The sequence below is a fragment of the Uloborus diversus genome, chromosome 5, assembly GCF_026930045.1.
Source record: "Uloborus diversus isolate 005 chromosome 5, Udiv.v.3.1, whole genome shotgun sequence".
In the NCBI taxonomy this organism is placed as follows: domain Eukaryota; kingdom Metazoa; phylum Arthropoda; class Arachnida; order Araneae; family Uloboridae; genus Uloborus; species Uloborus diversus.
This window is the reverse complement of record NC_072735.1, coordinates 175,727,088-175,748,859: the sequence shown is the minus strand read 5'-3', so window position 1 is coordinate 175,748,859 and position 21,772 is coordinate 175,727,088. Positions and strand designations below refer to the sequence as shown.

At 31.3% G+C, this 21,772-nt stretch overlaps 1 protein-coding gene across 1 annotated transcript in view; it reads right to left on the bottom strand.

Moving 5' to 3' along the window:
- Positions 1–21,772, bottom strand: part of LOC129222356 (rab-like protein 6) — a gene marked incomplete at its 3' end in the record, with an annotated part of 45,972 nt that overhangs the window by 22,552 nt on the left and 1,648 nt on the right. Inside the window, 8 exon segments of the mRNA XM_054856852.1 lie at positions 1,824–1,966; positions 4,025–4,128; positions 4,342–4,447; positions 5,428–5,568; positions 14,004–14,098; positions 15,174–15,302; positions 18,204–18,310; positions 20,298–20,457. Coding sequence (XP_054712827.1) covers positions 1,824–1,966; positions 4,025–4,128; positions 4,342–4,447; positions 5,428–5,568; positions 14,004–14,098; positions 15,174–15,302; positions 18,204–18,310; positions 20,298–20,424 — 952 coding nt within the window.

Below are 21,772 nucleotides of genomic sequence, written 5' to 3'. Positions count from 1 at the left end.
GGTCCTTGAGAAAGTAAAACAAAATCCGGAAAAAAAAAAAATTTGAATTTTGACATCTGGAATTCAAATTATGTTTTTCGCAATCATGAGTATGTGTGTGTGTATGTATGTATGTAGGCATGTGGGTTTGTGTCTGTGTGCAGGCATGAGTGTGTGGGTAAGTGAGTGTGTGTGTATGTAAGTGTGTGTGTAGGTGTGTACATGTATGCATGTGTGTAGGATATGGACGTAACCTGGAGACGGCTTTTGCTAGAGGAGCAGCATCTTGAGGTCAGTCAACGGCAGGGTTGTTTGGTTTAAACCACGTTGGTTTAAACCATGGTTTAAACCAATTGGTTTTTTTAAAAAAACCATGTGGTTTTTTTAAAAAATGGTTTTTTATAAAAAAAAAAGCCAAAAAAATCAATTTTACAGGTTTACATTGATTTCCCCACACATATTGAAAAATGTAAAATTCCATTTATGCTAAGTTTCTAGCTAAGTTGCAGAGATAAATACTAAAATTTCAAAGTTGCTTCTTCAAAATGTATTACAAGCTTTAATCGAAAAAAAAAATATTAATATATTTTTTATTTCATATATGTGCCATAAAGCAGATTTCAGTCAACTTCCATCATTATGCTTAATTTGCATGATTAGTTAAGATTTACTAAGGATTGAATCTTTTATTGTATACGCAATCCATTATATTGCTCACTCCTGTTACAGGGGTGTGACATTTTTGCCCATTTATTTGCACTTTCCTGGAGTTTTAACTTTGACTTGTAAGGTAATCAACAGTCTAACTTAAATTGTTTGCACCTAAAAATTAAGATTTGTTCTGCAGGAGAACACAAATAATATTTTTTGAATCAAATTTTAAAAAAAAGTTTATACTTCATATTATGATACATAATAGTTCCTTATATTATAATGTAGGAAGATTAAAAGACAAATTTTAAAATTCCCAGAACAAAATGCAAATGTATGTGTAAAAATTGATTGAGAAATATATAAATCTTCACATATAAACTACACTCTCCATTGTGTTTTTTTTTTTTTTTTTTGGATTCTGTGTGCTCAAAAGATTTTGATTGGCTATACACCTATGCTGCTTTATGACTATTGGGTGCAGATAATTCTTAGTCCCCCCCCCCTTTTGTTCATTGGAAGCAGAAAGCTATTTTAATTATTTTATTTGGTTACAAGATTTTGTTCTTATCTCTTTAATTAATCAAGAAATTAGGTATAATGTCACTATTGAATAACTGTTAATTACATGGAACCTTAATTACCTTCCAAAAATTAATTGTTTTTCTCGTAAATAGTATTTAAACCAAAAAAAACACCCGGTTTAAACCAAAAAAACCTGGTTTAAACCCCAAAAAAAACTTTTTTTTTTGTTTTTTTTTTTTGAAAAAAAAAAACGTTTTTTTACCAATCCTGGTCAACGGTGGTGCTGCAGAGGGAGGCGGGGGGAAAATAAAATCAAAGGATGTCAAAAACAGTCAAATGAGAACAATAAGCAATCGTGATTGCTCAAAAAAAAAAACATTTGTTTTTGAAAACATTAAAACATGAAGTATCCATCTAAATGGCAAAATTTCAATGTAAATATGCAAAATGTGTCTTTTATGCATTGAAAAATGAAGTAGTGAATAAAAAGTTGGTGCTTTGCTATCATCAGAAACTGTGCAAGCATTTTTCAAAAATAATAATTTCATTCCAATGATAGTATCCATTATTTCTACTTGTTGCAAAACATCTGATTTTCATTTGAACAAACCAGATTAAAAAAAAAAAGAACCCAGGATTAATGCATCTGAAATTCTGTGAAAACTTACTCATTCCAGTAGGAGATGTTTCGCAAGACGTATTATTCACTTGAGCATTGGAAAACGCATTAACCGACTCAATTGATGCTGAAGACACCTGGGACAGTTGTTCAGCCACTTGCCTGCGTCGATTTGTTAGATTATCTAAGAATCTGAAATGAAAAAAATATTCGTAATTTTGCAATTGAGTGATAAATTTTAAATGAAACCTTTTGAACTTTATTGATTTTGTCCAAAAAGAAAAAGGTGATTTTTAATAAGATAGTAATCTATTTATACATGCATTAAATATAGACAATATTAAATTCATAATGCAGTTGAGAGAGACACAATAATTGAGAGAGTTAAACTTTAAAAAAGTATCCTGCTAAACTCCAACTGAATCTTTCTAGAAAAAAAAAAAAAACAATTTAATGTCAAAAACATAATTTTTCTAACATGCATTTCCTTTTTATGAGTTCAAAGGCACTATTTTTTTATATCCCAGTTTTATGTGTTCTTTCACTTGAAAGGGAAAATGGTAATAGCAAGCATAGTAAGCAGTGCAGAAGAGCTTTAATATTAGTTTTTGACTTGCTATAATTCCTTTAAATTCTGAAAGCACATAACAAATAAAATTGTTAATTTTGTGCAACACAGTAAAAAAAAAAAAAAAACTGTTACAGTAAAAAAAATGAAAAGTTAAGACACAAATGGTAATAATTGCAGACACAAGTTTCAAAGTTACAGGGAACCCCTTTTTCAATATGAAAGAGAGAGAGAGAGACAGAAAAAAAAAGCTTATGGATAAAAAGATATACAAATAACAAAAGTCAAACACAATAATACACATCAGGGCCGGATTTAGGGGAGGGCAGGCGGAGCTACTGCCCTGGGGCCTCCACAACAAAGGGGTCCCCTACAATAAAACTTTTATAAAATATCCTAACTTTCACAGGTCAGCAAATTTTACGTTTTTCTCCCCTATAAATTATAATAATAATATAAAAAAATAAATAGCAGTAACTTCAGGATGTATTTACTAATAAAGTGCTGATTGAAAATATCGGATAAATACACATTTATCTAAATATTCGGATATATATCAAAGTATCCGATATTTTCGAAAATATGATGATCTTTTCGAACCCTGATTAGGGGCCTCCACTCCTTCGTTGCCCCAGGGCCTCCACACTTCCAAATCCGGCCCTGATACACATAAAAAATAAATCACATTAAAAATTATAGATTTATTGCTCTAGTTGAAACAAAATTTACTAAAAGAAGTATTATGCTGAACACTGTTACGATTGGGAAAAAGTATAATTTTTTCCCCCATCTTAATCACAATATTTTCTGGTTAGGTGGTTTGGCAAGCCATATTACTAGGGTAGCATCAATGCATTCTAGTTATATAATTATATGCTTCCAGCCAACGTAATACTGTCATGAGAAAATAAAGCAGAGTATATCGATTGTACTTGAGCTTTATTGTACAAGCTTGTTTATTTGGTTTCCGGTGAAAATAAAGCACAAAAAAAATTCCAATTCCAACATTTCCCTCTTGTTAGTATAGAGTCCAAAATGCAATTCTTCAAATATCTTGAAAACTCATTTCTGTCCCACAGCAGTAATTATACGCTCTTTTCCTTACCCTCAAGAATATTTTTTAATCTTAACCTAGAAGAAGTAGTTCAGGTTTTTGACTAATTCATTTTCAAATACTTCAACTAATTCAAAATATTCTTACAAAAGGTTTACTTACATGAAATAGTGATTAGGTATGATCCAGAACCACATGAATTGTATAACTGAATTAACTCTTTACAAAAAAAAAAGAACGAAAGAGAGATAGAGAGAGGAACTTCTCCATTTTTAAGCACTATGGAGCATTTTCTTTCAAAGGAATATTTCGGTCTGATTGATCTTAAATATGTACTTAAAACAATGTAACTAAAATTTGTGTAAAGTATTTTACACTTCGGTAAAAATACTTGAAAAAATCTAGTCATGAATATGATCCAATTTAGTAATATATTTTAAACTTCCCCTTTTCAATTCCAAAATTCTATGTTAATAAGAAAAATATGTATATTTTTTGTTTACATATCCATAACTGCAAAACGTGTTTCTAATACAATTACACAATAAAGTACATTAGCATGTAATAAAAGTTGTAGTTCTTTGGTATTTCCACTAAAAAAGAATAAAATGTACTTAACAACACTCACACATCATAGTTCTGTTCTTCTGATTCGGCTAAACAATCCAATTCATCCACTGTCGCCAATATTTCACTATTATTTATTTCAAGCTGCTTCAAAAGTGTTTCTTTCTAAAAAAGAAAAAAAAAAAAACCACTGTGTGAACAAATAAAATGCAATTTGATTCATATTTCCACATCATTAGACACAGTTTTATGCTAAACTGAATTTCATAGTTTTAAAAATGTCCCAAATAAATCAATAAAGTATTGTTATACAATTTTTTAATTTTCCCCATAAAATGAATATTTTAACACCACATAAAATTCAAATTGATTGCTCACCTGTAGCTGCAAAAATGGAAGATTAAAAAACTTGTGCAAATATTTCAGACCAAAACCATTTCTCATGGAACCTTCTGCATATCTAATTTGTGCACTTCCTTTAGGCCTAGAAAAATGTATTAGGACCTTCTTGTAATGAATTTTAAATAAATATTATATGTTTGAAATTCATTTTATTATGAGATTCACATATTATAAAACAATACTTTTATGAAAATTTGTAGCCAGTGAAAACATTCAAATAAAATACCAATGTTCCTTTTAAAATCATTAAAATATGTTAGCTCCTGCTTGCTTGAAAAGGCCTAGAATTTCCATAAATATCAATAATGTATTCCTAAGTTCAACGAAGGCTTTAAAGTTTTACTAACTTTCTTTTACTTTGGACCATTTTTACCATTGAAGTTCTGACTAAGAAGTTAACAGTTATTACAAAACCAATGACCACAATTTGTGTTAAATATGACTTCAAAATGCCAACAAACATTCCTAAAATAATATTTTTTGTCAAGGTACCAAAAAATGAATATTTTATTTTACGAGTCTCAAATAAGGTGCTGGAGTAGAACTATGAGTATATATGGGAGGGGAGTAAAAGCATGATCCACAAATTGTGGGAAATTTCAATTTTCGAATACATGAATTTTCTAAATAGCTGAGAATGTGAAAATGTAAATCTTGAATGCATTAAGGTTACAAGCAATCCAATAGCAGAATTCTTTTAGCAGTCAGCAATGCCAATTAAATAATCTAAAAGTAATCTACAGGGAAAACTGATACTAAATTAATCATAAAATTTAATTGAATACCAAAAAATGCTAAAAATTTTATACAATTTTTTGAAATTACAAGCAATGATACATTTTTACATGAAAGAGAGGAGTTTGATAGGCTTCCTTCATTATTCAACAAAGTAAATGCAAAAGAATAAAAAAAATAATAATAATAAAATAAAAAAACAAGATTTTGAAACTTTTAATTTAAAAAAGTAAATACACCAAAAAAACTTGCCATGTTCTAAATATTACAAACTATAAAACAATTTCTTAACTGTAAAAGAAAGTACTGGTGAGAAAGTATTTTTACCTATCTAGACCTTCAATGAAATATTTGACCTGGTCTTCCGTCACAGTGCGATGATGTCCCATGTCTCGATGATTGGCTAAAACTAAAACTGGAATATGATGAGGAACAAGTGGCAATTCCCGTTGAACATAAGCAAACGTCCTGTAAAATATGAATAAGAGTGGATGAATAACTCCAATTTATTCATTTTTTTAATGTTTCCTTGAAAATTGTCGAAATTCTTTTGTTTTAAACTGTAATTGTCGATTCTTTTCTTGAACGAATGAATAACATAGGCTTGATTTTCTAGAAAAAAAATCTGAAATATGGTTCTTATGGAACATGGACACTGAATCCGATGGTGAGAGTCACATTTTTTTCAACTTTGTTGTCTTCGAAACATACGCAAGTGAAATACAGCAATGGTATATTTTAATGCTTAAGTCTCGGTGTATAGCACAGAGTACGGATTTTTTTTTATGTACCTTTAAAATATTAGAAATAAATTGCCTTTTTGTATATGAACACTAAATTTAGTATAGGATTTGAAAACTATAATGTTATTTAAGAAAATGACCAACGACTATCAGAAAGTCTTACAAGCAAGGCAGAGCTAACTACCGAGACCTACACCCTGGAACTATAGCACTATATGCTGTATTTCAAAAATACAGATCTTAAAAATGAGGAAGTTATAACAAATCAGACTTCCACCATTGAATTCAGTGTCCTCTATATATGTAAGAACCATGCTTCTTTTTTTTTCCGGAAAAAACAAGTTTATATTGTCTCTTTGTAAGCTTACATTTCCTCATGATTACGAGCGAAAGTTTGAAACTAAAATACGACAAGAAGCTAAACTGGAGGCTGTAAGATTTTAAAATCCATTTAAGATAAAAAAAACTCTGTCATTTCCACCAAATTCTAATTTTTTTTTAACACTATGAATGAAGAATTTGAAAAATCAAAATGTTACATCATCATTTAGTATTACTAACAACCAGCCCAACAATGAAGATATTTTCATTTAATTCCAAATTCTAATTGGCACTACTTTCAAATTTGCAATTTTCCTCAACATCAAGCTCAAGAATTTTTTTTTTTTTAAAGTAAAATCCCACATTTACCTAAATTGAGCTGTGTAAAATTGAGCATGCAATTAAATAATAAGGTAAACTTTTCATGGAATAATAAAAATTATTTTTTTATTGTAAAAAAAGGGCAAATATTTACAAAAGGAATAAAAAGGTCATTTTAAGAGATGGTTCACATAATATCAGGAGTGAAGGATACGAAAAATCTTAAAACAGGATTTTTTTTAATAAAAAAAAGAGGTTGTTTCCCAAATTCAACTATCAGGCAAATGATAGGATTGAATATGGCAATGGTTCTCAAATTTTACGATACACTGAGACCATTTGGTACCATTCTAAATCCTAGGCGAATAACATAAGCTAGAAATAATACCGTATTACCCCGCATTATCTGTCCATTCCGGCATACAGGAAAAATTGATGTTAGGAAAAAAATAGTTAAAAATATATGTTCAGCTTAAAAATGCATATCTGTTCTTTTCATATCTTATTAGAATTAATAAACAGTTTAATTTCGTAAAAATATTTACTAACAATGTCATTTATTATTTTAACATGAAAAATATTGTTTACTAACGAATAATTTTATAAAAATTAAACTAAAACTAATTAAGCAAACATTTAAGCAGTAAGTTACCACCCCTAAACCAGTGCTAAAGAATTTACCATAGCTATTCAATAAATGAAAATTTAACTTACCTCTCTAAAAGGAACCTAAAATAATTTATTTAAAAAGATTATGAACAAATTGCAGTAATGATGATTACTTCTGAATTGATTATTATTGGCATGTAATTAAATTCATTGATAATGACCTACCATAAATAAGTTGCACATATTATATGAAATACACTTTTTTTTTTGAAAGAAGGTTACTTTCAGGATTTATTTATTTTTTTCTTTCCAGGGGGTTGCTTTCTGATTGGAACTGAACGGGGAAACTTGCTTTTGTTTTGTTGCAAAATAAACCTTGAATTATCTGGCATGCCGGTCAACCTCGCTTTCCTCCGGCATGTTGGATAATGCAGAGTAATGTGGTATTTTCCCAACATTATGTTAAGTGAAGTGAGATGAATCTAATAGTTTTCTTTAAGTAATATTAGTAAAACTATAAAATGATATAGATTGATTTACACAAGCTGTTTGTGAACGGCATGAAAATTGCTAGTGAACTACAGGTGGTCCGTTGACCATAAGATTGAGAATCATTGGAAATAAAAACTTATTTTCCATGAAATGTGCTCCAAAATAGAAAATATAAATAAAAACTCAAGAATTATAATAATTGTTTCAAAAATAAATTACAAACAAATTATCTTACTTCATTTGAGAATAATTTAGTTTCCATAATGGATAATGAGAGGTAGTTTTCTCTTTATGACAATCTCATAATACAAACTAAATAAAAAAGCAAGTTTGTCAGAATTTTCCCCAGATTCCACTCTTTTGCTGATGATTTATAATAGTTTTTAACTTTCATTCTTTTGTCTCACTCTATCTCATTTTTTATTTGAAATCCTCTGTACAAATATCAAAGATTGCAAGTATTTCTTAGATACACTTTTATAAAATACATATTTATGAGAAGTTAAATATGAAAATAATGAGCATTTAGCTTTGAGTTGATAGGTACATTTTATTTATAAAAATTTCATTTTAAAACACACAAACAATCTACAGAAAACACAAAAATAATGTAAAGGATCCAAGAATTATTTTCAGTTACATGAAAATAAAGAAAATAAAGACAGTCTATATTAGTGCTGGACGATATATCGATATATCGATAAGAACCGGTTTCGTAGCGGCTTCATAAAACCGGTTCTCGCATATCGGAATCCATGATATATCACTGAACCGGTACGAATTTCGAATTCATCGACGCCGAAGTCAGCTGCGCGAAACCGGTTGAATCTTTCCTCTCCGATCGTCCGATCTTCGACTTCGCCCGCTGCTGCTGGCTATCGGTTCCTCCGAGTTGCTGATTCGGTGAAGTTCCTCCCCCCCTCCCGCTCTGCACAATCGAGATCGAGAATGTTTCCCGCAGCGAAGCGCGAAAGAAGTGTTACGTCATCGCTGCACTCCGGAGTGGACAACGTTTATGTCTGCACTGCTCTTCAAGGGACTTCGGGAGGGGGGTGGGGACACGCCTTAACGAAACCGGTATTTGGTAGCGGACTTCGTTGTTTCGAATTTCGGAGGATTTTCGAAGCTTCGAACCTGCTTCGAACATTCGAATTTTTAACTTGTCGGAGCTGCGGAAACCGGTTTATTTACTTCGCTAGCTTCACCGAATTTGTCTATAAGCGGTAGAGTCTATCCGGCCTCGCGCGTTCATTTCTTTGGTTTTCTCTTGACTCCTGCACTTTGTGAATTTCTTCTCTACTCCTTACTTCATTATCATCGTTATTGTTACATATTTTAAAGTTATTGTTAATTGTTACTATTGTTTTTTTTTGTTTTAAAACTATTTTTAGTTCATGCTTTTACCGATAGTTGCAACTATTTTGCATTGAGAATTGTCAACTCATAACTACATTTGATTGAATAACGGTAAGTTTCAAATTTTTTATTCTTATTCTTTTGACACGGGGAGCACTTGCACTCCCTGGCATTTGAAAATAAATCAAAATAAGAAAAATTATTATTGTTATTTTAGGTGATCTTAGAACTTTCACTCCCAGGCTTTAATAAACTTAAATGGATTGAAAAAAGACTAACTCAGGGTTGCCAACTCCTAAAAATGTTTCTCCCTAAACTCAACTCATAAAACCCATTAAATGCGATTGGATAAATTCATATGACGTCAGAAAGTCACGTGATTCTTTAACTGTGACATCACACATGGGATTAAAAAGTCACATGACCATTGCTATTTTTCGTTGCTGAGTGATTAAAGGCATTTTTATGTCATTTTTGATCAAAACCAATGGTTGTAAAGGCTCAAAAATTGTATATGGAGGTGAAAAAAAATGAAATAATCGAAAAATAACATTTCCAAATGTAAGAGAAAACATATACCTGATAAAATCTTAAAATTTATCCCTCTATAAAAATCCCATTCTAAAATCCTTCCCCCCCCCCAAATTTAGGAGGAAAACCCCTAAGTTAGTAACCCTGCTACAACTCCTGAGCCATTGCAATAACTTTTTGCCCCCCCCCCCCTCCAAGACTTTAAAAATAAAATTAATGAACAAAACAAGACAAACTATAAAATACATCATGAAAGACTTAATCTCATTGTTAAATCTTAATGAGTGATAGCAAGTGGGTGAAGTTTCACCCCCTTAACTTTAAAAAATAAATAATTCTAATTTAAAAGGGGCAAAATAGGAAGCATTTGAAGAACTATCACTAATTTTAAAAAAGAATAAACATTCAGACATTTGATTTTGATTTTTTTAGTGGGAGAAAAATGCTAACTTGTCTGAATTAAATTTATTTTTTGTGTGTTATTGGAAGAGATAGCTAATTCGCTCCATCCAGGCAACTCATTAAGGCGGTCAGGGGGAATCAATTGCTCCTCCCTACTTTGGGAAATCAATGTACTTAACTGAAAGTGGATGTAGTTTTGTTATTGTTTTGGAGCAATTTACATTAAGTTTTAACCCCCCCCCCAGAAAACTTTAAAATGACATGCTTGGATCCATCAACATTTAATAGGTTTTCGAATTTTAAAAAAAATGCTGATGTTGGTTTATTGATGTTTTTATTTATTTTGCTACTTTACGAATTAAACATAAGTGCTCTTATCTTTTCTACAAAATAATAAAGAATTAACAAATAATGTAAGTAAGGTTATTTTAGTTCTTGACTCCATTAAAATCTGACAAAAACAATTAAACATGATCAAACCAAAAATCATAAAATTAAGTAAAAATTACCAGATTAAGGTGTAAACTATTTTAAAACAAATCAAAATAAGTTAAAAGCAAACAAAACTTGGAAAAAAATCTATATATAACTGAAAATTTCTTACCAATTATACAGGACAAATTATGAAGTGACATTAATAATACTTACAAAAATTATCTAAAATTGCGAGGGTGAGGATATTAATGAAAAGAAATAACATTAAAGCATCAAATGCTGTTTTGAAAGGAAATTAACGTATTTTTATTAATTGAAATCTTCTAATTATATTTAATAAGTCAAAGTATATAATATTAAATACATTTAATGCATAATTGTATTTATATTTTTATTTATATGAAACAAAAATTTTAGTTACGTTTTATTTTCATATGATATTTTAAAAACATACTTAAAACCAATTATTTTATTTTAGCTTCTTTTGGATTGAAATGTCTTCCGACTATCATCATTTGGTATCAAAAGCCAAAGCAAAAAGTGCTGTCTGGAATTATTTCGGCCTGCCCGCTTCGGAAGATGGAGTTATAATAAATACAGATGTTGCTGTATGCAGAACTTGCCTTCAGAAGGTCTCTTCAAAAGGTGGTAGCACAAGCAATTTGGCAAACCACTTAAAAGTTCACCACCCGTTGAAGTTCAGGGAGTTGCCGTCAACATCAAATTCAAAGGTTCTAGCTGTTCCCTGCTTTTCTGATGCTGATGATCCTCCTATAGTGGCATTAAATAGTAGTTTTAGTTCTGCAACCCCACCACCAGCAAAAAAGCAGAAAACGATGCTAGAATTTCAACCTTTGGACTCTGCTTCCAGTTCTTCATGTACTGAAGCCATAACAGAGTATTTGGCCACTGCCATGCAGCCCTACAACACAGTGGAACATCCAAAATTTAAAAAGATGGTTCATTCACTAAATCCGAGATACAAGTTACCAGGGAGAAAATATTTCTCTCGCACATCTATTCCAAAGCTCTACAATGACACTGTTGCTAAAATGAAGAGAGCTTTGGCAGAAGTGTGTGTCGACGAATTGTCAATAACAACTGACTGCTGGACTTCTATTGCGAGTTCTCCATTCTTGGGTGTAACTGTACATTTTATTTCCCAAGAGTGGAAGCAGACTGACGCCTGTATAAGTTGCAGACATTTTGAATCTGATCACACAGGTGAAAACATCTCTGAATTCATTACAGATGTTATGTCGGAATGGGGCATAAATGTACATGAAATCTGCTGCATGACGACCGACAACGGAGCGAATATTGTAAAAGCTGCAGCGGACTTAAAAGTACCGCACATATTATGTTTCGCACACAGCATAAACATTGGTGTAAACAAGGCATTGGAGATCCCAGTGTTAAAAAAAGCTGTGTCGCGACTAAAGTGTCTTCAAAACAGTGTAGCACGCAGCTGGAAAATGAAAAGAGATCTACATAAAGCACAAGCGGACTTAAACTTGGATGCTATGACTCTGCCCAGCGCTTGCCCGACTAGGTGGTGGAGCACAGTGAAACTCTGCCACCGATTTCTACACAACCAGCTTGCAATTTGCAAAATGCTGTTATCATACACTGATAAGAAGCATTTAATGCTGGAGGGGGCTGAAGTCAGTGCAATTGAAGACTTTGTTTCTGCCACTTCCCTGCTTGAGGACATGACAAAAACCTTGAGTGGAAGTAACTATATTACTGCCTCATCAGTTCTTCCACTTTATTCAAGGATAAAACAGCAGCTACAACCTCAGGCAGGACAGGGGCAACTTCTAACAAAAATCAAAGGTGCAATTTTGGCTCCTTTGGAGGAGCGCTATGGTCTCCAGTCTCCGATGACGAGAATTTTAGGGCTTGCCACACTGTGTGACCCTAGATTCAAATTAAGGTTTCTGGAGGATCCAGAAGGGGTTGAGCAGTCTGCCCTTCAGAAAATGGCTGAATTAGTTCAGCCAACTAATTCGGAAGAAGTTATAAATGTTCCTCCGAAAGCAAAACAAGGCTTAGAAAAGTTTTTCAACTTTGCAGAAGAGGAAGAAGAAAACCTCTCAATAAGTTCCCTCAATCTTCCCTCATATAAAGCCGAAAAGGAAATAAAAGAGTATTTGTCCATGCCGAGGGTTGGATGCAATGAATCCCCCTTGCTATGGTGGAAAGACCACCATTCTTCATTTCCACTTCTGAGGGTACTTGCTAAGAAGTACTTAGCAATGCCAGCTACAAGTGTACCCTCAGAAAGAGTGTTCAGCACAGGTGGTTTGGTTGTAACAAAGCAGAGAGCTTCCTTAAAGCCTAAAAATGCAGAAATGCAAATATTTCTGGCACAAAATATCGACAAAATATAAAATTATTGTTTTGTTATTTTAAGCATTTTTATTTTCTGTTTTATTTATTAATGTTAATAATTTCATGCATTTTATCTAATAGTATAAATAAACTAGCTTCTCTTTTATGTATATGGAAAAGTTTTGTTTCATTTTCTTTTTTACATTTCATCTACTTCCTCATTATCTTCTTTATGAATATAACTAGATGTTTTATGTTTAAAATTAAGAATTACATATTTGAATCAGGAAAAGTTTCTAAAATATAATTGCAGGGCAAGAAATGTGTTCTCACAAAGTGGGGAAAACAATTTTGAAATTTAATAACAGTAAGAAACTTATTCTGATGTTTTTATAAATTTTTGAAATTATTTATATAGTGCCAAAATCTGTACTATGCAAAATTTCTGGTCCCACGGGTACTTTAACAATCTTCTACTGTACATGTAAAGATTGGGATATTCAAAACTCATTTCGAATTAAAGGTAGTTATTTGTATGACCCTGTAAGAGACGAAAGCTTGATTTTGATATTTATTTTAGAAAGTTGTGGAGAAGGAGTTTTGTTATAAGCCCCCCCCCCCCTATGTAGTTGACTATATCGATATATCGATATATCATGAAGTTTAGTTTCCGATATATCGTGATATGCAAATCCAGATATCGTCCAGCCCTAGTCTATATTTCGATCTAACTCATTTAAATTTGGGATATAAAATACTAAAGATATGAAAGTTTTATAAAAAGTAAATTAAAATAACAAAAAAGTAAAAAATAAATAAATTAATTAAACAGTCATGTTTTGCTCTTAGATAGAAACAGCAGATGTGCAGACAGCTACTGAAGCTAGAAAAATTCCAATGATGCCTAAAAGTAGTTCCAGGGAAGGGGGAAGAATAGCTAAAATCAGACGTTTTTAGGGCTATCTGGCGTAAAACTATAAAATGCAATCACCTCTTAGTGTATCTCTCAGGTATGTGCACTCCCTGTAAGGTTAAAACTCAGAAATCCTCCATATGACAGAAAACTGTCACACTTGCATAGTATTTCAAAATTGAAATTGTTTTAAGCTGACTTACTAAACGGTGAAACTTACAAAATCTTAACCATTTTTCCTCCAAGATTTAATCTTTTAGTATTAAAGGATTTTAGTATAAAACAAAAGTCGTTTTCAGGAATGTTTTAAAATACATGAATACATAGTATGAGAAGCAAAAAGTTTAAAAGCAATACATTCAAAACAGAAGCAGAAGTTCTTTTAACTCGATCATTTAACTTCGGACAAACAATATTCCGAAACACAAATAATGTTGATAATATACCATTGTTTTGTGATATCAAACACCATAATAACTCCATTTGTGCCTTTATATACATCAATAAATTCTGCATCTAACGCAGCTTCTTTAGGAACTTGCTAAAAGGAAAACAGAACAAAAATTATTGATTTGATGTGATGCACAAATTTAAACATGTTTCAAAAAATCATACATTGTTCACTAAATGATAAATTTGTTCAATTTATTTTAAGCTTAAACAGATTTTGTAACTACTTTAAGTCCATATGAGGATATTTCAAAGACACATTTAAGTAATGATAAAGAACTGATAAATAAGATGTTTAAAAAAAAAACTTTCAAAATTCAAATTTGTGATGTATTGTATCACATAAAGCTTTTGAAAGTTATAATTTTGTACATTTTATTATATTAAGGTGAAAGGATACATTTCAGCAGAAAACAATTTACTTTTTATGAACTACATAAGTCTAAAAAGGACTGAATAAGGGTGAAAATTTTAATAAATGACATATGTGGGCTAATTAACTATGTATATGGGCCCTAACATCTTATCTAGGCATAAAACTCGGCAATCTTGATTTAAATTTATTACTTTTCTAATCATTGTCCATTTTAATTGTGTCTTTTAAGTTCTTTGATTTTGTCATTTTTTGTCACAGCATGTTTGGGGTAATAATCAAAACATGAAAATTTGGGCTCACGGTCAAAATTTTTCATGAAACTTCAAAACAAAGCACTTATCTGCTTGTCAAATGTTGCCAAAATTAATACTGTTGACGTTTAAGATACAATATTTAATTTTTGAACATACATTAAAAAAGGATAACAGTAACATTAAAAGGAAAAAAAATCACCAAATACATAAACTAAGCCATTAAATACATAACATTTGGATGTGTCAGAAGGTCTACATAAGCATTGGATCAATTTGAGTCTTGGTGTATTTTATTACACTTCAATCAATCAAGTTTATTTAATTTTCCTGCCAGCGAGAAATGCTGTTGCATTTATTTCATTTTCTAAGACTACTTTTGAAAGAAAAAAAAACAATGGCAATTTTGGTAAGGATGAAAGTAATAACTACTTAAGAGTTTGGGAAAAACATGCCCAAAACGGAAAACTTGAAGAATAATAATAATAACACAATGAACTGAGACATAAACATAACAGCAGAAAGAGATGAATACTAACATCAGAAATTTTATTGTCAAGCTTAAGACCATCAATCTTTTTCCTTTTCTTTCCTTTATCAACGACATCCCAAACTTCAACTTTCACTACATCATCAGTAGCTTTATAATTCCACTGAATACTAGCAACCTAGGAGTAACAAAATAATACAATATTGAAACACAGAGTTGATTTCAACCATGTTTTTCAAATAAAAAAATGAAACCTTAAACCAACTTTAAGTAATAAATACTTTATAGGTACAGTCAATTAATTGTCAATAACTTAGCAAGTAGCAAAGACTTTAGAGTCACAAGGAACCAGCTATAATCATCGAGTTGTTGGTAGTTCGAGTTATGAGAATTTCCCAGAACATTCTTGAGGTTTTGGAACCCAAAGTTTAAAGGAATATTTAAGTTGTAAGGCTTCGAGTTATCGAGAGTTAACTTTCCTTTAATTGACTATATGATTGAAGAAAGAGTCAGAGCCCAATTTCCCAACAGGCAAAGTAAGCAGCTGCCTAGGGCGGCAGATTTTTTAGGGGCGGCCAAATTTTTCACTTTATTTTACTATTCTTGAAAAATGAAATATTAGATCTTTTTGTAATTTTAATTTCCTATAACAACGTCATTTTATTATTATCAAATAAATAAAATTTACTTTCATACATCTTATGAAAATATGGTATTTTTCAAGCAATGTAATAAACTAATCAAAAAATGACCGATCAAAGATGCCAAACGTCGTGCGTTATTGCATCTAGTCGCAACAAGATTATAGTTACCCTGAGATTTTCAGTAGCATTAGCATCGACATACTCAAGATTGTTCAATTGTCATTTCATGAATGACTGACACAAGTTTGTTTCTTCCTGTAATCATTATATTGAAAATTTTGCTTTTCCTCATTAAGTCTTTGGAGCGAAGGGCAAAAAACTTTAGTGCTTCTAAATACGAAAAATGAGCTATAATAAGAATCGAAGATCAAGAAAGCGTCTTAAAATGGTTTTAAAACGTGATACGTAATCAAAAGTGGGCAGTTTTCAAAAGCGAAAACTTTGGACTCTTTGAAATGCAGTTAATTTAAAATTAAATTGCAGGAAAAAGAAAGAAATTGAAGAAAATTAACACGAGTGAAAGAATGTAATCATGAAATTCAAGTCGAAGGTGGAGGAAGAAAAATTAATAAATGCAGGATAAAGGTGCTGTCAACAGCTATGATAAAATTTTTAATGCACAAAACACTCAAGTTCAGTTGCGGTCCAGCTTTATGGGCGTTAAAATGATAAATAACGAAACTAAAGATTCAATTTGTGGCACCACAAATTACCAACTTGGGTAGCACACACGGTAGAACGCCACTGATCGTGTATATTAGTTAAAATGGTCATAATTAAATCTTTCAATGCCTTAACCTAGACCATAATAATTAAGCCTGATCATTTTTTTTCAAAAGCTTTTTTAAATTTTGGAACTCTTAATTCAAATTTCTCGAGACTTTAAGTGAGATTTTAAACCCAAGGTGTTTGTATATTGGGCAGTTCTCAAAAGGTGGGAGCAAACACAGACCTCAACTTTGAAGCTTCAACACCAAATAACTTTCATTTCAATTAACTCAAAAAAATTTTCAGTTAAATTATAATACTGTATAAGACAAGAATTGACATAAATTATGGAAAAAATGCTCTTTAAATACCTTTAAAAAAATATTTTCTTTGCTAAAAGGCACAATTTTGGACATACCAAAACGTTGACTGAGCAAATGTACCATTAAAAAAATATTTTTTTTAATTATTTCCATACATTTCAAAAAAAAAAATAAGGGTATGAATCTCAAACTGAATAATTTTTTGATAATATTTTCTACAAATTAAAAAATTAAAGACAGATTATTTATTTTGTAAACAATTTTAGAAAAAATGGAAGTTGGATGTATGTCCAAAAGTTACGATCTTGACAATGCCATTATTTGAGAACTAAATATATGATTTATATGTTTTAAAGGTATATTTTGATCCTTAAAATCTATTGTTAATTATTTTAAAGTGTTTTCATATGTTTTTATGCAGTATCTTCAAAGCAAAATCATTTTTCTTAAACATACATGTAAGATGTCCAAATTGCGTTACGATCTAGACGCCGATAATTCTGTCCATTTATTCATTATTATAAATGATCTTCTGTCTTGTAACCTTAATAAAAAAGGCTAATATAATGTTAATTCCTTCAATCCATCGACATTTTGCACAATTAATACGTTATGCATTGAACATTACATTAATAACAGTAAAAATACAAGTTATGATCGTAACAGAACACATTTAAGAAAACAAAACAGCACAAAAATCGCCAAGCAAATCCCGATTGACGACAACTCACAGCGTACGATTAGCGAAGGGTTACCAGACAGAATTCCGTGTTTTGCCAACAGCGTCAGTTTTGGCGACTTCATCACCTGCGCTGGCAAAATGGTTGTTGGATTCTACAAAACCATAACAAAATTTTATTATTTAAAGGCCAGTACTTAAAGTCATTCAAGTATTTTAAATCCTTTATTTTTCATTGGAAAAGTTCAAAAACTGAAACTTACATTATGATGATGTCCAAAATCTGTTACCTACTGGACAACGATGTGCAAAATCTGTTACCTACAGACCAATAATTAAATTTGGTATTTATTAATTTTTATAAATACCTGCTGTCTTTTTATGTTTGTATATGATGTTCTAGGTGTACATGCTATGCAATAAAAACAAAATTGATGTCAAATTTCAAAATTTTAAAAATTGCTCAGAATTAACTATTTTTCCCCACATTTTGAGAACTGCTCCATTATTATGTGCAGGGGAGGGGCGGCAGATTTCAAGTCCACCTATGGGTGGCGTGAAGCTAAATATGGCTCTGGAAAAAGTTACATACCATTATTAATACATGAAATAATAAAGTATAATAGAATATGTAAAACAAAACAGATTGCACATTTTTATTTATTTATTTATACAGCAAATTGTTTTCTGAATAATAAAGCACATTAAGTGAAAGAAATAATAACCTGAATTTCCTCAGTTGGCATATATTCTTCCACAAATTTCTTTCCTTGAAGTCTTGCAAAAAGGCATGATTTTCCAACATTTCTGTCTCCTTTTAAGATTATTTTCACTAGAAGAAAAGCAGTTACTGAAGATAATTGGTAGTTATTAGATAAAACTATTTTAACTCTTATTCTACCACACATTTCTTTGAATGCCGAGTAAAACACACTTACCGATAATTTAATAGAAGAACGTCTGGCTCCAGGTAGAAATTCATTAATTTTAAAACAACAAGCAACAACTATGCAATGACTCACTGTAGGTTTTGCTAGGTATTTCAATAAATAGCAGTTGAAATAAAGAACAAATAATTTTAAGAGATAAAACATAAATCACGCAAATTTGAATGAAATAAAAAAGAAACTTTAAAAACTCTCAATAATGTTAAAAAATATATAAAAATGAAATGAAATATTCAGACTATTCATGTAATGCTACTATATACTTCATTTATTATACGAATCCACTATTAAATATTCATTTAGTAGTTCGAAGCATTCATAGTGCCCTTAACTACTGACATGTAGACATTGTTTCCAACACTAAATAATTACAGGCTGCAGCTTAACGTAACAAAATTAGATGAGCAAAGATGTTGAAAACTGCAATTTGAGTAATAGTGAATAAAAAGAACTTTTTACACACTAACTCACTTTAACTAAATGCAAATCTCTAATCCATCATCCTATTCTGGCACAATACGGCAAAGTGACCCTACAATAAATATGGTGAGCATGGTTCACCTTTCAACAGCCTTATATATCTCAATATCACAGTTCAGAAAAACATTAAAATGTTTGCATTTTGATCAAAACAAAATTTAATGAGCTTTCAAGTATTCAGCCTTTTGATGCAAGAATGTAAAGAGCAGAATTAGCCATAAATAGAACATTTTGTTTTTAGTGAACACTGCTATTGTTCAGTTCCAACAAAGTTGAACAGCACTTCTCTCACCAACAAGTAAGATTAATGATTAACTTGCTCAAATTTACATAAAAGGCAAGACTACTGTTATTTTCATCTAGTTCTCTTTCACTCCAGTGTCAGAAATAAGAATTTAAATTTAAGCGTCACAATAATGCCTAGTATAAGTTTCTAGGCGTCAAAATGAACAATTTTGATGGTGCCATTTTTGATGAATCAAACATACACGAATCCAGATATTTAAAAAAAAAAAATTATTATAGAGAAATGAGACGCAATCTAGAAAGACGTTCCTGGGGCGGGGCCTCGCACCTCCCAAGTCTTGTCATTGGTGGGATGGATCCTCCGGAGAGGAAATAAGCTGATTGGTCGGCAATTAAACCGATGACGTAAGAGCTTTCCTGGCGGTCAAAACATGACTAATAATTTTGGAGTCCAGAAATGAAATTAAAATGTAAAGGGGATAAAAATGAATAAACTTAGTCCTCATCAATAAAGATTTGGACTAAAGAAATTCTGCCTATAAGGTTTTCCTGACTTTTTAGAATAGGGAGGGCCGTCCTGAGTTTGGAAAAGACTTTTGAAAGATTAAAGATTTTATTGATTTCAGCAAAAAGTTGCATGAAATCGGTAATTTCGTTACTGGAGTTAGGCTCCTTAATGTTAGGGGTGGAGTGCTCAGGTAAATTATTGGAAGTGGCCTCAGAGTAGGAAAAACCTGCTCTGCGGCTAGCACCGCTTCCGCGGTTAATGGCTTGCTTGCCTTTTAGATTGATTTTATTATAGAGAAATGCTGCATGCTAATAGCATACTCAAAAAGATATGTAACATTTACAAAAGAAAATATATTTTTTAAAGACATTTTTCTTTTTGCATCTATTTTTCAACAGTTATCCATTGAATTCTAATCACTATGTTTTGGGAAAAAAGCTTCAATGAGATCTAAAATTTTAGGCTCTAAATTAAAATTTTTGGTCGCATGTTGCGACTAATGTGACCCCTTATTTCTAATAATGTTTCATTCCATAGAACAATTACTGCCTTCCCATTTGGAGATAATATATTTTTCTATTCAATCAAGCTTGATTGAGTCAAATTAAAATACATTAACCAGACAGCAAGAAACTTACTGTTATACTGAACCCCTTTGGCAAACTTTCGCTGCAAAGAGAGTCCCATTGCTTGAACTCCAGGTGGTGGAAGCCCTTTTGTGGTGGCATCATGGCTAGTTACAAGCTTTTTCAAAGCATTAAACATCGCATCAGCAACTAAAATAGCGATATGATACACCTGAAACAATTCTGTAGTTTAGAATTAAAAAATCAAATCATCAATTAAAATAAAAGAATTAATATAGGATGCCTGAACAATATATGGAGAGCAGATATTAGAAGAAAAAATGTGTTGCACATTATTAACTGTATGATGATTAAACTCAGTGTTAAGACAGAAAACTGATTTTACATGTTTCCTTTCAACTAAAAAGGGGGAACAGTACTTTTGGATAAAAGGGCACTTTAATTCAATTAAAGTATCAATTAATAGAAATTTGGCAGTAAATTAAGTGATTTTTTTTCCTTTTCTGTGTAGTATATGCATACAAAACCATGTGTTTTTTTTTTTTTTTTTTTTTGAGCAATCACAATGCTTATTGTTCTCACTTGAAGGTTTTGACATTCCTATGATTTTATTTTCCCTCGCCTCCCTCTGCAGCATCACCATCAACCAGCCTCAGGATGCTGCTCCTCTAGCAAAAACAGTCTCCTGGTTCCTTCCATATCCTACACACATGCGCATACATACACACACACACCTACACATACATACACACACACACACTCATGCATGCACACAGACACACACGCCTACATACACACACACACTCGTGATTGCGAAAAACATAATTTGAATTTAAGAAGTCAAAATTCAATTTTTTTTTTCAATAATAAAAAGTTTTTTAATGTTGAATTAGGCAGTTTAGTAACTATTCGGGTAGATAAAATTCTTGGTCCTAATCCTCCCACGCATGCTTTTTAAAGTTACACCCAGAATTTCAAGAAAACTCTACACAGTCGTTAACTGAATCATAACTTTCAAAATCCCCAAAGTTACACCCAGAATTTCAAGAAAACTCCACACAGTTGTCAACTGAATCGTAACTTTCAAAATCCTCAAAGTTACACCCAGAATTTCAAGAAAACTCCACACAGTCGTCAACTGAATCGTAACTTTCAAAATCCCCAAGAAGTTTTTGCTCAATTTCTGAACTTAGATATACAATTCAATCTTGAGTTTTTGAAGTAACACAGGGGTGATAGTGGACTCAAGAAAAATTTTCTGAAGAAAGTGTGAGATTTTCAGAAGCTCTGAGACAGGTCTGTCATTCCGGTTTCAAGAAATTAATAATGTATTTATGTAAAAAGTAGTGTAAAATGAAGGGCCTGAGAAAAAAAGTCATAAACTAAAGATAGAGATCAATATGTCCCTCCACCAGGGAACCAGTCCAATCATTAAAAAGTTAAAGCATATATAAAGAAATCCAAAATTTGAAACAAGAAAATTTCACATAACTTTTACACATAGTAAAATTTAAAATTTAGTTTAT